The following is a 15837-nucleotide window of genomic DNA, read 5'->3' on the forward strand; positions in this document are numbered from 1 at the left end:
AAATTCACTTCACTTAATATACGAATTCTTCCTACAAAAAAAATCTTACTTAACATCATCTATTCCGAAATATTATCTTAAGGCTGTTCTAATTTTTCTCTTAAGGAATGGCCTCTTCCAGGTCCCTCTTCTTGCCCCGGGCCGCTGTTTCCGCTTTGCGGGGGGTGGGGGGGGGCTGAGTGAGGAAGCGGCACCATCTAACCTAAGACTTTGTCGGGGTTGGTGATAAATATATTTCTCCACAGATGGCTGCAGTTCCAAAGAAAGACGGGCAAGTACTACCGAAGAAATCCGTCCGCGTGTTGGGAAGCGTGCGCCGCAAATAAGTACAAAGAACAGTTGGAAACGAAGGTGGCCATTCTTCCTTTCTTACCTTGGAGTTTCCCTGATCCCCTCTCGGAATGGCCGCGGCCGCTGTGGGCGGGGTTCCCCTCCCCCAGCTCTGGTGCTGCTTCCAGACTGCTGGAGGTGGCCAAGGCCGACGGAGCCTGGTCCCGGGTAACCTTCTTCTCTCTTTCTGCTTTGACCCTCTTCTTTCCTTGCTCCAGAGTCTCGAGCCCTGCCCTTGTCCCTGGGCCCCAGCGTCTAAGAGCTTGCTTGACCTAAGCCGGAGCGGGGGAGGAATGGGAGAATAACCTGGGCTCCCCTATTAGGGTGGAGTGGGGGAAAGCTATGAAGATTCTTTTCTGGCGCCCCTCGCTACCCCCAGTGTTTTCTTTCCTTTTCTGGGGCTTTTAAAACCCCCTTTTCCCTCCTGAAGTTGAGGAAAAGCAACTGTAGTGGGTGGGGTGTCTCTGACCCTAAGAATAAGAGATTTGTAGTTAGTGATTATTTCAGTCCATGTATTTCTAAGCCTCGGTGCCTCCGCTTAAAAATAATTTGCTTGGTGATTTTAATGCGTCCCCCCCAATTAATTTATTAGGGATATGCTGTGACAGTCCTAGCTATCTCTTTTTCCACTTAGCTGCATTCATTTTTTTTTTTTTTTTATTTCTCCACTATAGCTGAAGTCTTCTTTGGGAAATCTCTCTTTTGCAAGATCCAATTAGTCTTTTTTTCCCACACTCCTCTCATCAATTAGTTCTTCCCCTCCTTTTGGAGGGTAGAACCTCAATCTCTACCATTTAAAGAGAGGAGGCTGGTGGGACAGCTCATTTTCAACCAGCTGCCCAGGTTTTTAATTTCTTTTACTTACCTGCTTAAGGTAGATAATGCCATGTCCCCACTCCTTTTTTCTTCTCTAGGCCCCTGCTTTTCAGCTTTCTTTTTCATGTAGTCTCCTTTATTAGATTGTAAGCACCTTGAGTGCAAAGACTTCTCTCCACTTCTCCCTCCCTTTGAATCCCCAGTGCAGTAGGCACTTTATAAATATTTATTGACTATTGAGAGGGCATATTTCACTTCCATCTGCCTTTCTGCTTACTAGAAATAGCATGAAGTTAACTGTTGAGCATTTAAAAAAAATGCTGTGAATTGTGTAGGAGTCTTACCACCTCACTACTGATTAGGCACTAGAAAAGATCTAAACTTTTATTTTAGTTGCTCTAATATTTCAGATAGTGTTTAAAGGAAGTATTAGAATATATTTCCCAGAAAGTCTGCCAGATTTCCAGTAAAACTAAATGAAACATTTTAATAGCCTCTGTTGATTCTTTAGAGAAGAAAAAACACAGTCTAATTTCAGAGGACATTTTTCAAATCTTGTCTTTAAGACTGTGAACTAGTTAATTAACTTCCTAAATCCTCTATTTTCTCATCATGAAAGGTTTTGGCCTAGATGGCTCTCTAAGGTCATTTCTAGCTCATAGTCTATGGTCCTATTAAAACTGAAATGTATCTGGAAAATGTATAACAGCTTATCAAAGAAAAGAAGGGTTTTCTAATTTCTGACACATTATTACTTTAACATTTAGGCAGATACCTGCATTTGTCCATGTATCTGTGAAGATTTCAGTCCATCCATGCCTTCTCATCCTTTGCAACTCTTAGAAGATCCATCCAAGGTACTAGAGATCTTCCTCTGAGTCATTTTATTGTTGTAAAGAAATATTTTAACAATATGAAGAAAATATAAATATATTGAAATTGTAACTGTCCTTTTTTTTTTGCTAATAGGGACACTATGAATGAAGAGCAGTTTGTAAACATTGACTTGAATGATGACAACATTTGCAGTATTTGTAAATTGGGAACAGATAAAGAAACACTTTCCTTCTGCCATCTTTGTTTTGAGCTAAATATTGAGGGTAAGTATACTGTGCAGTTAATAACATGTATTCTAACTAAACCTACTTCCTATACCTTTTTATGAGAGTTAAACACTGAAATCCAAGCAGTATCTTAATACGAGATGGAAAAATATGATTGGGAAATAAGTCAGTCAAGTAGACAGTTTATGTGTCAGGCACAGTGCTAAGTACTAGGGATATGAAAAAGAGGAAAAAGACACTCTGCTCTCTAGGAGTTTCCAAACTAATGGAGACTCTTAAGCAAACAAGTATGTATAAACAAGCTATATATAAGAAAAATAGAAAATAATTAAAAGAGAGAAGGCACTAGAATTACGAAAGGCTAGAAAGACTTCTTTAGAAGATGGGATTTTAGTTGGGAATATTTTTGTGCATTGGTTTTCCCTCTTTGATTGCTAAGTAAAAACTTAGTAGAGGTAACACTGCTCTGAGAATAGGCGCAGTTTAGTAACCTTTAGGATATGGTTCCAAATTGCTTTCCAAAATAGCTTCATTAACAGTACTGTATGTCCGTCTTCCCACAGCCATTCTAACATTTTTTTCCTTTTTGTTATCTTTGCCATTCTAATAGGTATGTAAGGCAGAACAAAGAGTTTTAATGTGCATGTAGCTTGCCAGTGATTTGAAGCATTTTTTTTCATATAGTTGTTGGTAGTTTGATTTTATAATTTTGAGTATTACTTATTTTCTTTTATTAAGGAATGGATCTTGTTCTTATACACTTGAATGAGAAAAAAACAAGCTGCATAGATGTTTTCCCCAGGCTACTGTTTTCTTTCTGATTTTTGCTTCATTGATTTTGTTTGTGCAGAATCCTTTCAAGTTTATATTATCAAAATTGACTTTATTCTCTCTTGTATTCAGTTCTCTTTTTTATAATCCTGTTCTCTTGCTTTTGTAATTTCTTTATGTCTAAGTTACATATACTTTATATATACTTTATATCTAAGTTACATATCTTATTTGGAATTTATTTTGGTTCATGTTGTGAATGTTGGTCCACATCAATTTGTATCACATCACCTTCCTGTTTTCCTAGCAGTTTTTGTCAAATAGTAGTAGTAGTTACTATTTTGGGGTTTAAAGGATGATATGCTAATATGTTCTTTTCCTTCTGAATCTTGGGTTGCTTTCAATTTTTCTACCGGGAACAGAGTTTTGATGATTACTAATACAAAGGTGGGAGTCAACTGAGTGAATCAATTCCACCATCCTATTTAAAGTAATTAACAAAATACTCTAGCCTTGATACTTTTATCAAATGACAACCTCCCCACAGAATTAATCAAAGGCATTAAACTAATAATGTATGCCCAACCATATATTATGAAGTAAGGCAAAATGTTGATAATGGGGAGGAATAACAGGGATAAAGGGTGATGGCTGAGTTAAGGGAATGAATAGGCAATCTTGATATTGGGAGGAGTAAAGGGGTTAGGTCAGTAATGAAGGGATGAATGGGATGTATATAGGAAGGTAAAGGAATGAATGGGAGTATAGGAGGGGCTGCTCAAACAGGCTAATCTCGGGAGGCTAGAGACAGAGGGTACTGAGAGGAAATAAGGCTGGGTTCTTCAGGCAGGGAAAGGGTTTCTCTATGATACAAGAGAAATTGGGTCAGCTAGAAATGTTTAGATCTGGCTGTAGGGTTTCTCTTTTTAATTTCTAAAGTCCGTTGAGGAGGAGTCAAAAGGCTCCTCCCTGCCAGTGAAACTGAATGTCTGTAAGAAGTCTCAACTGGGTATTTCCTGCCCAAGATGGCTGCCTACGTTTCCCTCAAGAAATAAAAAGGAAAGTAATTTCTTCCCACTTCACCCTTTGCCTTAATATTCAATACAATGATTCACCAGAGGCTTTGTATAGGATTTATTGAAGGCAGGGAAAAGTTGAGGGAGAGAGGGTTTCAGGGTTTTGTAACTGCTGCTAGGGAGAAAGCTGGTTTTGGGGGAAGGGTCACAGAGAAGGGAGTCAGACTGAGAGAGACTGGCTCTCCCAGTCAGGAAAGTTTCACTGCCCTGAAGTGTAAAGTATTTATCAGATCACTAAATAAGGGGGTGGCTTGATTTAGGATGTCCTACTTGCCTCCAGAAGCTAAACCTACAATGTCCAACCACCAAAACCACCCTTCCTCCCAGGGCCCAAAGGGAAATTCAGGAGAAATAGCAGGGATGTAATGGAGAGATCAGGGAGAGGTCCAGAGAAATCAGGCTAGGTCCAAATGTCCCCAAGACAATAAGCACAGGCTAAGGCAGAAGCCAAATAGAAAAAGCCAAGCCACAACAGGCAAAAGCTCTTCAGTTGGAGCTCCAGCACTATTTATAGTATCAGGCTCCAACTGTTTTTCTGTGAACATTCTAAGACTTCTAACTGCCAGGGCTGTTCAGTTGAATTTGCAAAGGCCTTGAGTGGGGGATGAGTGCAGGAGAGACTAACAGTTGAAGGTTCTTTCCTAAGATGACCCTGGGCCTGTTATTTGAAGGAGAAGGCCAGTGGCTTCCCTAAGAGGAATTGATAGATTCTCTCCCAACTCAGTGGTTTGGTTGAGAGAAAGAGTATTCCCACAAAAGAGGATGTTTTTGGATAATGAGTGAAGTCCACAATCAAGGATTAATGATAAAATCAGAAAGGGCACACACAGCTGACTCCCCCAGCCAACTGCCAGTCCTGCTGAAATATGGAGAATTTCTCAGGGTAAGTCAATTGACAGTGGCCTTAACTGAAGAATTCAAATGCAGTCTGTCTTAAGGATATAATTCTTTTAATAACAAAGTGAATCAAATGGGGAAGGAGGATCTTGAAAGGAAAAAGGGATTAGGAGAACTCTATAGCTAATTAGTTGAGCCTTAGGCAGGCTTTACCCTGACTGTGTAAAAGCCCCCCCTCATAGAACTTCTTTTTCTTCATTTATCTATAGCTCTAATATCTAATTAATAAAGTAAATGAGTAAGCTTTAGATAGATTATTGATATAGTTGATTGGAGGTCTGTAGAAATGATGGTTTGTCTCTACTAATTGACTACAAGATCTTTCAGCAGCTGTAATATTCTGTTTCAATGAAGTTCAGTCTGGACTAGATGTCTTATGAGGTTTCAGGGTAAAAAAAAGCACAAGGATCTTCTGGTATGAGGTATTTCTAGGCCTAGGAGTGTATGGTATGTACTACCCTCTTCCCTAGCTCCCCTAAAATCCAGTGAGTCCTCTGCTTGAGGGGTTCCAACCATCCTCAACTGCCCTTGGCTTCTTGGGGTTCTGAGGCATGCACCCCCCCTTGGATTAATAGTTTACATCTGTCACCATGTAACACTTCCTCTAATATCAGAACTGGTCATTAAATTACTAAAATCATACTCCTTTTTACGACACAGAATATGTAGGTCTTATATGAATGACTAATTCTTCATTAATGTGTGTATACAAAGTAGAAACAAAGAAATAGGATTTCATATTTTTCATAGCTCAGTGGATATTCTTTTGGAAGACTTCGAATTTTCCTCTCTGTCTTTTATGATAAATAGGAGAAAGGCCTTCATACATGATTTTATTGAATACTTATACAAGTTGATCTTCAGAAGTCCTAGCATCACAAGCAGTGTAGTTTTGATACTTCTGAGAGTGTAGTCTATGTCATCAAGGAGTAGAGTGGGCTAGGCTCAAGACTGGAGGCTTTTTAATGTTTGCATAGAATACTTCTTTCTAAATCTAAAGTTGCTTAGTTTTAAAAGGCTCATTCAGGTTAGGAGACTGAATCCTGAGAATGGGCAACAACGATAGCCCAGATCTGGCTAAAAATAGAACCTTTTAGTTTGTGTTATTTGATAACTGCTTACCATTTACAATCATATTTAATCCATACTCATGGTGTTTCCCTAGCCCCTTATTGCTGAAACTTTAAAGCTATTGCTACCAAAGTTACTGCTACTTTCAGGCTAATGGAACTGACAAGAGCACATTGCTAGAAAATAAACAACTTATGGAAGCTAGGAGTTGGGATCCTCTCTTAAAGAAGGACTGTGGTATACATGGTCAAATAAGATATGAAAGTCTGGATCTGGTTTTTGATTTGCTGCTGCAAATACAATCCTTTCATTTTATAGAAAATAAAGTGGATATTAGGAATGCCAAAAATATTAACTAAATTTTACCTTTCTATTAATTTGCTCTTTTCTCTTATCCAGAATTATTTTTTCACAAGGTCTAACAAATATTTTTCATGTCAAGCAGAGTTTCTATAGTTTCCAGTTTGCCATACTCTTAAAGAAAATACCCAGCTATCTTCTGGTGTAATTCACCATGTTCATTCCCCTCACCATAACCCAAGTTAGTTATCAACCTTTTAAGTAGACACCTTTCCAAGGTTCTGAGCAGTTATTTCAGGAAAGGACCAAGAAACAGTCTTTTTTTCCTTTAGATAAAGTATTGTTTAAAAAAAAATTAAAAAGACAATCTCTATGCCTAGTATTTCTATTTAATATAAAAACTAGAAAAGGATTGCATTATCTAGGGGATTTGGAGCTATTCTAGGCATATTTAATAGCTGAGATAAGGATGAAGGGCAAATTTTGACCTTGAGGTCAGAAATTCTGTTGGATTTAGTGTACTGGGTTTTAAAAGCTTAGGATGGTTAAGTTGCTAATCCACAGTGTCCAGGATCACTTCCCTCCCACCCCCCTCTTCATTTCTGCTTCTTCTACCTGTCTTTCCTAATCTTTTTCTTTAACTTATCCATCACTGTCCACTTAGCAGAAAGAGGCAAGTCTTAAGTGGCTAGGAAGAGGCTTGTTTGTGCTTTTTGTCATTTGCTTCTTTTATGCAAAATGTTACCCTGCTGATTTGAAATAGATCTCAAAAGATGATAAAGCATTGTAGTTACTCAGGAATAAATAGGACATTCAAGCTATAAATAAGTTTTCTAAATACTAGAAAACAGGTTGTTTTAAAGAACAGCAAGAACTAACCAAACCATGCATAGTTTGAAATCCAGTGATAATTAATTACTACTAGATTTATATTCCCAAAGAAAACAACAAAAGAAGGAAATAACCCATATGTACAAAAATACTTAGCAGCTCATTTTATAGTGGTAAAGACAAACTAAGGGAATCAGTAGGGGAATGGCTGAACCAATTATAGTATATAAATGTAATAGAATTCTATTGTGCCATAAGAAATAAAGAAAACCATTTCAGAGAAACTCAGGGAAATTTGTATGAACTGATACAGTGAAGTGAGCAGAACCAGGATAATCATTTATACAATAATAAGAACATCATTATACATTGGTTATTGCCTTGATCAAAGGTTTTTTAAAAACTTTGTTCAAGATAAAAAACCAAGATCAAGACAATGATCAACCATATCTTCTACCTACTTCCTTATAAAAGAGTTGATGAACTTGGTACAAATTGAGACATTTTGAGGGATATGGTATAAAAATGAAAAATGATAAAGGCTTGTATAAATATATAAATTAGTATTTTAATTAAAGCCATGCTGATAGATAAAATCATTAGACCACACGCTTGTAAGCATTCAAAACTGCCGCCTCCAGAAGCGCCTACTTGCCAAAGAGGCCACTCCTTCCTAACCCAGGAGATTTAAACCCTTCCCTGCGTCAAGATGTAAACCTTCCCAAGCCCAAAAACCGGAAACGGAAACCCGTTGGACCACGGGAAATGTAGTTTGATACATTTCCCAAATTTCACTTTTACAATGGCTAATGGCAGGAATTGGTTTTGCTTAACTATGCATATTTATCATAGAGTTTTTATTTGATGGGTATTTTTCATTAACAAGCATTTTCAGTTAATCTGTATCTTTCAGTAGCCTACCTTCCCATTGGGAAAAATTTTTTTTAAATCCCTCAGAATGCTGCTGCATTGTATGACAAAACAAGTTCCCACATTAGCTATGTCTCAAAATGTTTTTCTCCCATGTTTTAATTTTTTTAGGAGGCAAATTGTGTTTCATCTTCATTTATTTTAAGTATATGATTTTTCAATCAGTAGAAATCTTTCATTTTCTCGCATTCCAAACATCCCTCTACTCCAAATTGAGAATAAAAGAAAAACAAAACTCCTGTCAAGCAAAACTGTTTTCCACATTGGTCATATATTTATATGTATGTTTGTAAGTATGTATATGTCTTCATCATTCTGACTCCTTTGCCACTTTATCAGGAGATATGGGTACTATGTTTCTTAATTAGACCTCTGGAATAGTGACTATTACACTGAATAGTCTTGTTCTTTCAAAGTAATTTGTCATTATCATTTTGTTGTCTAAGTATAAATTGTCCTCCTGGTTCTATTCATTCTTTACCAGCTCATATAAATTCCTAGCTTTCTCTGAATGCATCCTTTCATCTTTTTTAGCAAAGTAATATGCCACTACATTTTTACACTGTAACAGCCATTCACCAGTTGATGACCATTTTTCAGATTCCTAGTCTTTGCCACCTCTATAAAAGCTATAAATATTTCTGCATATCTTTGGTTAATTTTGGTTAGGACTAATTTCTCCCTTCATCTCCCTCTTAATTTCACTTTCTTCCCTTTCATTCCTCTTGAGTTAATTGAAATATATTTCTGTACCCAGTTCTGTGTGTATTATTTGACTAGTTCAAATGACAATGGGATTTAAGTGTCAGCCAATCCTCCCACTTCTTCCTTAGTTTGTACAGACATCTACTTGCCTATTTTCCTTCTCCTCCTTTCCTCCCAGTATATTGCTCTTCTCTATTTCTCTTTTCTCAAGATCATCAAGACATAACAGAACCATTCCAAGGCCTTTGGTCTTTTAGACTCCCTCTATGTCCCTTCATGGACAGTATTTCATAGGGTACACATGTACATGTATCATTTTTCCCATCTTAGAATATAATCAGTTTATCCTTGTTTGATCTCTTATCATTCATTTTTACCTTTTTATGTTTCTCTTAACTTCTGCATTTGCATTTCAGAGTTTCTATGATAAAATTTGGTATTTTATCAGGTATTCATAGATGGCCTCTTTCACCAAAGATCCTTCTCCCCCCAAGGATTATACTCAAGTTTTATTGGGTGTTAGTTTTGGCTTTAAGCCTATGTCCTTTGCTCCTGGAATATTGTATTTCAAGCTCTCTGTACCTTCATAGTGATGACTACTAAATTGTATGTGAGCCACACTGTGGCTCCTTAGTACTTGAATTCTCTCTGGCTGCTTGCAGTATTTCTTTGTCCTGAAAGCTCTGAATTTGGGCTATAATGTTCCTAAAAGTTTTCATTTTAGGGTTTCTTTCAAGAAATGACTGGCAGATTCCTTCTATTTCCACTCTGTCCTCTGATCCTAAGAAATCTGGGCAATTTTATTTTAAGATTTCTTGATACACGATTTCTAGACTTTTTTTCATTTTTCTCCTAGTGGAGAAAGGGAAGTCATGATTGATATTCATGTTGCATTTGATATATTTTCTAGGTCATTTGTTTTTGTTTTGAGATCCTTTACATTTTCTTCTATCTTCTTAATCTTTCAACTTTGAATGTTTCTTGTTGTCTCATGGTGTCACTCACTTCTGTTTGGTGTCTATTGTCTCAGAGAGTTTGTTGCTTGGGCAAGGTTTTGTACCGCTTGTGCCAAACTTGTGAATTACCTATCCAGTTTTTTCTTCCATCGTTCTCATTTCTTTTCTCATTTTTTTCCCTCTAAGACTCTTGTTTCATCAACAAACACATTTTTAAATTTTTTTTAGACTTATTATTTAACAGTTCTCACAATAGACAGGTAACTTCATTTTTCATTTTTTTTTTTTAAACCTTACCTTCTGTCTTGGAGTCAGTACTGTGTTTTGGCTCCAAGGCAGAAGAGTGGTAAGGCTAGGCAATGAAGGTTAAGTGACTTGCCCATAGCTAGGAAGTATCTGTGGCCAGATTTGACATTTTTCCTCTTTGGCTGCTACAAGTGTTGCTATAAATATTTTTGTACAAGTAATGGAAATCAGAGATAATTTTAAAAGAAAAATACTTCAAATTAGTCATTTCAGTTATCAACAAATGGATATCAAAGTCAATCCCAAAGTGTAACCCCCGCCCCCAACCCTTCCCACAAAATATTAAACAGTAGAAAACTGTTCTCAAATTCAGAATATCTGGGGAAATATCTTCTATTAGGTAAGCATTTAGAAAAAATGACTGGTAATTTGAAACCAGGAAGGGCCTGTGTTATGAAGGTCTTTAAAAGCCAAATAAGGATTTTAGATTTGATCTTCTAGGTCAGTGATGAGCAAACTTTTTAAAGAGGGGGCCAAAGAAAAGGAAATGCTCTCCTGTCAGTCTGTTTCTAAGGCAATTCTTTTGAAGTTTCATTGTATTGTATCCTCATTGTATTTGTCAGATTAGGAATAAGGTCATGAGGCTGGATCTGGCCCATGGGCCGTAGTTTGCCCATCACTGTTCTAGGTAATAAAAAGTCCCTGGAGTTTTATTTACTAGTCAAGTAACATGGTCAGACCTAAGAAAGATAAATTTGATAGCTGTATAGGAGGATGAAGTAAGGAGAAATTGGAGTCAAGAAGACCACCAACCAGAAGCCTTGGAATAGGCCACGTGTGAGGTGTTGACATTGTCAGAGGAAAGAAAGAGGCATATTCCAAAGATAAAAATTTCAAAGGTAAAATTGACAGGATTTGATAACAGATTGGCTATGAGGGGAAGGGGATATGCTTGAGAGTGAGGAGTAAAGGATAACACTTTGCCAGCTTGAGTGACTAGGAGGATGGTGATGCCCTTAATAGAAATGGGAAGAGAGGGGAAGGATGGGGGGTAAGGAGGGTGCAGCGAGGTGGCTTAGTTGAGCCAGACCTAAAGATGGAAGGTCCTATGTTCAGATATGGTCTCAAACACTTCCTAGATGTGTGACCCTGGATAAGTCATTTAACCCCCCATTACCTAGTCCTTTACTGCTCTTCTGCCTTGGAACCAATGCTTAGTACTGATTCTAAGACAGAAGGTAAGGGTTTGTCTGTATGTGTGTGTTTTAATAACAATAAGGGAATTATAAGAGCGGAAGGTTTTGGTGGGGGATGTATAGCGATCCCTCGCCTATCATGGGAGTTACATTCCAGAGACCACCATGATAGGTGAAAATCCACAAAGTAATGGCGTTATATTTAAAACTTTTCTACACTCTTATTATTGTTAATCTATAGTCTCATTATTAACCTACTTATTATTACTCTTTTTAACCTACAAACACTGAGCCAATCAGTTCCCAGGATACAGAACACAGTGCTGTGGTTGATCACCTTTCATTTTGTCAGCCAATGGTGTGCTGCAATAAGTGTAGCTCCATGATACTAAATTGGTTACATATTTTTAAAAAAACCCTCGATACAGTGAAGCCGTGGTGAGTGAACTATGATATAGTAAGGGATGACTATTAAATTGAAAATGTCTACAAGATAACTGGTTTTAGATGTCCAATAAGCATTTGGAGATGTGAGCAGCTAAAACAGAGGTTGGGTTTAGGTAAATAAATGAGATTTATCTGCATAGAAATGATAATTAAATCTATGGGAACTGATGAAATCACCAAGTGAAATAATATAGAAGGAGAAGAGAAGAGGGACTCCAAACAGAGCCCTTTGGATTACTTATAGTTGTCAGATGTGACCTAGAAGATCCATCAAAGGATGGTGAGAAGGAACCATCAGGTAGAAGAATCTGTCATGAAAACCTAGGAAGAAGCCAGTATTTAACAGTCAAATTGGATTTGACCTTTTGGAGAGAGCAATTTCAATTGAATGAGACAAGTCTGACTAGTGATTTTAAAAGATAGTGAGAGGAAAGGCAGTAAAGGCACCTGTTGTAGATGGCCACAAGTTTAGCCACAAAAGGTAGTGGGGATGGACAAATCAAGTGATGATTTTTTGAGTGTGTGGTATACACGGGCATGTTTGAAGATCTAGGGAAACAGTCAGTGGATAGAGAGATTTTGAAGATATAAGTGAGAGAAGGGGAACAATAGAGGAGGCAGTTTGCTAGAGAAAATGCAGTAGAAGAAATCACTTGTAGAGTGGTTTGCCTAGATATGGAGAAGGGCCACTTCTTTATGTAAAAAAAGGTGAAGAAAATAGCGACTGAAGTCACCTTGGTGATACGAGATAAGGAAGATAAGAGAGAGCTCTTGGTTAATGGCCTCAATTTTTTAGTAAAATGAAACCATTTTGAAGCAAGGTTCTCAGCTATAAGAATAAGGTGAGAAGAGCCATGGGGTTTTTAAGGAAGGGCTAAAAAAAAATTGGAAAACCAATGTGGTGAGTTGAATAGTTAATTATTTAACAAGGCTAAATTCACCTCCTACCTTTCACCAAAAAATCCCCAAGTTTTAATCTTTAATTGGTTTGAGAAGCTTTTGAACTAGTTGACTAAAACAAAATATTAAGTGCCTGCTCTGTGCAAAAACACTGCAAGAGGCACTGAGGTTACAGAAATAAAGATGAAAAGCAGTCCCTACCCTCAAAGAAGTCTAATATTCTGAATTGAGAATCATAATCTGGGTAATACACATTCTTCATTCCCTAGTGGCTTGCTAGGTTGATCTTTTTGGGTAGCATTTGATTTCCATGAGTAAGTCATTTTCCACCTCTCAGTGTAATGAACATAATGTACATAGAAATATGTACATAAAGCCCAAATGGAGGAGCTATATACTCCAGAGATGGTAGGGTTCTCCAGAAGGACCTGTTTGCAGAACGATAAGCCTTCCACATTTATATTTATATGCACAACATTTACAAAGAGCTTTGTGGACCTAGATTTGTGATCTTTTCCATGAAGTTGTTCACTCCTGTGAAATAATAGATCACAACCTGCTTGTGCCTGGCAGTCCTGTGCATTTCTTGTCTATGTCTTCCTCTAAGTTTGCCTTCTGACATTGATGTTACAAGAATACCAGGGTCTTAAGATATCTATTGATTATACCTTACTCTGATTGTATGACCAGAACATCTTTTTTTCTTTATCATTTTTTAAAAGCATTCTTCATTATGATTCTTCACATGTTCTTATTTGCTAAATGTTGCATCTTGTTCATAACAACTGCTTCTCTATTGCTTTCTGAGTGAGACACAATATAGAAAAAATGGATTATAGGATCAATCAATAAGCACTATTTGCCAGGCACTGAAAAGACAAAAATAAAATCGCCCTGAAGAAGCTTACGTTTTTTTGGAGTCATAGAAGTAGAGCTAGAAGGAACCTTTGAGATCCTGTAGTTCCCCTTGTTCATTTAAGGAAACTGAAAACCAGACTTGTCCATAGTAATACAGACAGCAAAGGGGCAGGTTTTGAAACCAGGGTTTCTGATGGCAAATCCCATATGCTGTACCCTTTAGATTGCACTATATTGTTTCTCCCAATTTTTGCCGTTTTAAAAATAAATTTATTTTTATCTTCATTACCCAATAGAGTTATTCAGTAGTAGCTAACATTTATATGGCACTTTTCCATATATTATCTCATTTGATCCTCACAATAACCCTGTAAAGTAGTAACTATTATCATTTTTGTGTCCTAGAGCACTGGGCCTGGATTCAGGAAGATTTGAGTTTAGCCTTAGGCACCAGCTATGTGACCCCTGGGCAAGGAAATTAGCCTCTGTCACCCTCAGTTTCCTTATCTTTAAAATGGGAATAATAATAGCACCTATCTCCTAAAGGTTGTTGTGAGGATCAAAAAAAGTAAGAATTGTAAAGTGCTTGCCTGGGATTATAGTAAGTACTATACAAATATTTATTGTTATTAAATGCTATAGATTAGGAACTCAGAAAATAAAAGAATTACCAAATCAAGAAAATAAGGTATTGTAAGTAATTTATACCTTTACCTAAATTTGTGCTATTTAGTGATTGTTGACCCCAAAACAAAATGTATATTTAACTTATAACCCTTGTAGTAACTAGTTATTTTTTCTTTGTACTTTGTTTTTGGCCCTGGGAACTTTTTTGTTTATTTAAAATAGATTTGTACCTTTTTTAATATTTAAAAATTTAGACTGTTGATTTATGGCATTCAATAGAGTACTCTGTTTTTCAAGCCTAATTCTAAAACATTATTTTCTATTCCATCATTTGCTATCTGGTAGTTTTCAAGTCTTGACTCTCAATTCAAAAATAGTAAAACCAAAAAAATAAAAAAAAAGAAATAGTAAAATCATTTAATTGTGACTAAAATTGATTTTAAGTGAATTTGAGGTTTTGTGTTGTTTTTAACATTAACTTTGTATGAAACTTAATCCCTAAACATCCTCTGCAAAGAACTTTTTGATATCTGAATACATTTCAGGACCCCTTTTGTCTTACAAATTTCTGTCTCGATTTAACCCCTTAGTTTTACTTTGTAGCCTTATTCTTTATCAAAATGCTGTTTCACTACAGCAATATTCATTTCTCCTTTTTCCTGACCCTTAAAACAACTGACAATATCCTATTTCCATTTCATGCTTTTCTAACCTTACTCCAAAGCCCATATGGCTGTTAAATGTTAATTTTTGTAGGAGTATGACAGAAGTAGGGAGAGCAGTTTGATAAAAACACTAAGTTTAATTTGGAAGAAGTTCAGATAGAAAATAGAAAGGAGGAAAGTGAGATTATTACTCTAATACATTATGACTATAACTAAAATCCTAACCCTATCTAAAATTTCTAAAAACCCTACTCTGTCTTTGAGGACAGGTTCTTCTTGCCTGGCTAGCCAGGCCTAACTTTTCTACACTACTCTTATCTAGAAATATATTCACTACCTACCTACCTAAGCTAATCAATAAGCATTAATCACTTATAAACTCTTTAAATCTTTTTTTCTGTCCCAACCATCAGTAGTAGAACCACCTGTCAGTCTCTTGACTGAGAGAGAGAAAGAGACAACTCCTGCTCTCTAGGGAATCCCAAGGCAAAAGTCCCTTCAACTCTCAACTGTCTCTCCTTCTATATTTTCCTCATGTCCTATGTAACAGAATCTTCAGCTCTCTCTCAGAGCAACCTCTCAGTTCTTGGCTCTTCTTAGAAATCTTCTGCTCTTAAAGAGACAGAGGGAGATTTATAAAAATCCCTTTAACTTATATCCCCCCTTGATCCTTTGAGAGACCAGTCTCCGCAGTGGACCTTGCAAACAAAACTATTTTATACTCTACATTAGAGACAGAGAGAGAGAGAGAGAGAGAGAGAGAGAGAGAGAGAGAGAGAGAGAGAGAGAGAGAGAGAGAGAGAGAGAGAGAGAGAGAGAGAGAGATCTTGCAACCTGCAAGTCTCAAATTATATACAATTACAAATATTTACAGTTACAGAATAACACAATTCTGACTATACTCTACAGAAATAAGAACCTAAATTCACTTTACAGTTACTATGTAAAAAAAATACAAGAACTTTATATACAAGAATATTATTTAAATATAATATCCCCCCTGAGCTGGGTGTTAACCAACACTTTATCATTTATTCTATAATAATATTATTTCTAAACAAATCACTATAACATAACATAAATTATACACTTACCTATTTGGTATTACTCATTTTATCTCAAAATCAAATCTTTAAGTACAAGAAAATCAA

The 15837-nt window shown here is 36.6% G+C and overlaps 1 protein-coding gene across 2 annotated transcripts in view; it reads left to right on the plus strand.

Annotated features, from left to right (window-relative positions):
• Window positions 1-328: 328 nt before the first annotated feature.
• Window positions 329-15837, plus strand: part of C3H21orf91 (chromosome 3 C21orf91 homolog) — a 31525-nt gene continuing 16016 nt past the window's right edge. Inside the window, exons 1-3 of one of the 2 annotated variants that reach the window (XM_044666904.1) lie at window positions 477-498; window positions 1914-2003; window positions 2116-2246. In XM_044666904.1, coding sequence (XP_044522839.1) covers window positions 2123-2246 — 124 coding nt within the window. In that variant the 5' untranslated portion in view covers window positions 477-498; window positions 1914-2003; window positions 2116-2122. Of the gene's footprint in view, window positions 352-476; window positions 499-1913; window positions 2004-2115; window positions 2247-15837 lie in introns of those variants that run through there. The other variant, XM_044666905.1, reaches the window with a different exon arrangement.

This window comes from Gracilinanus agilis, chromosome 3, assembly GCF_016433145.1.
Source record: "Gracilinanus agilis isolate LMUSP501 chromosome 3, AgileGrace, whole genome shotgun sequence".
NCBI lineage: Eukaryota > Metazoa > Chordata > Mammalia > Didelphimorphia > Didelphidae > Gracilinanus > Gracilinanus agilis.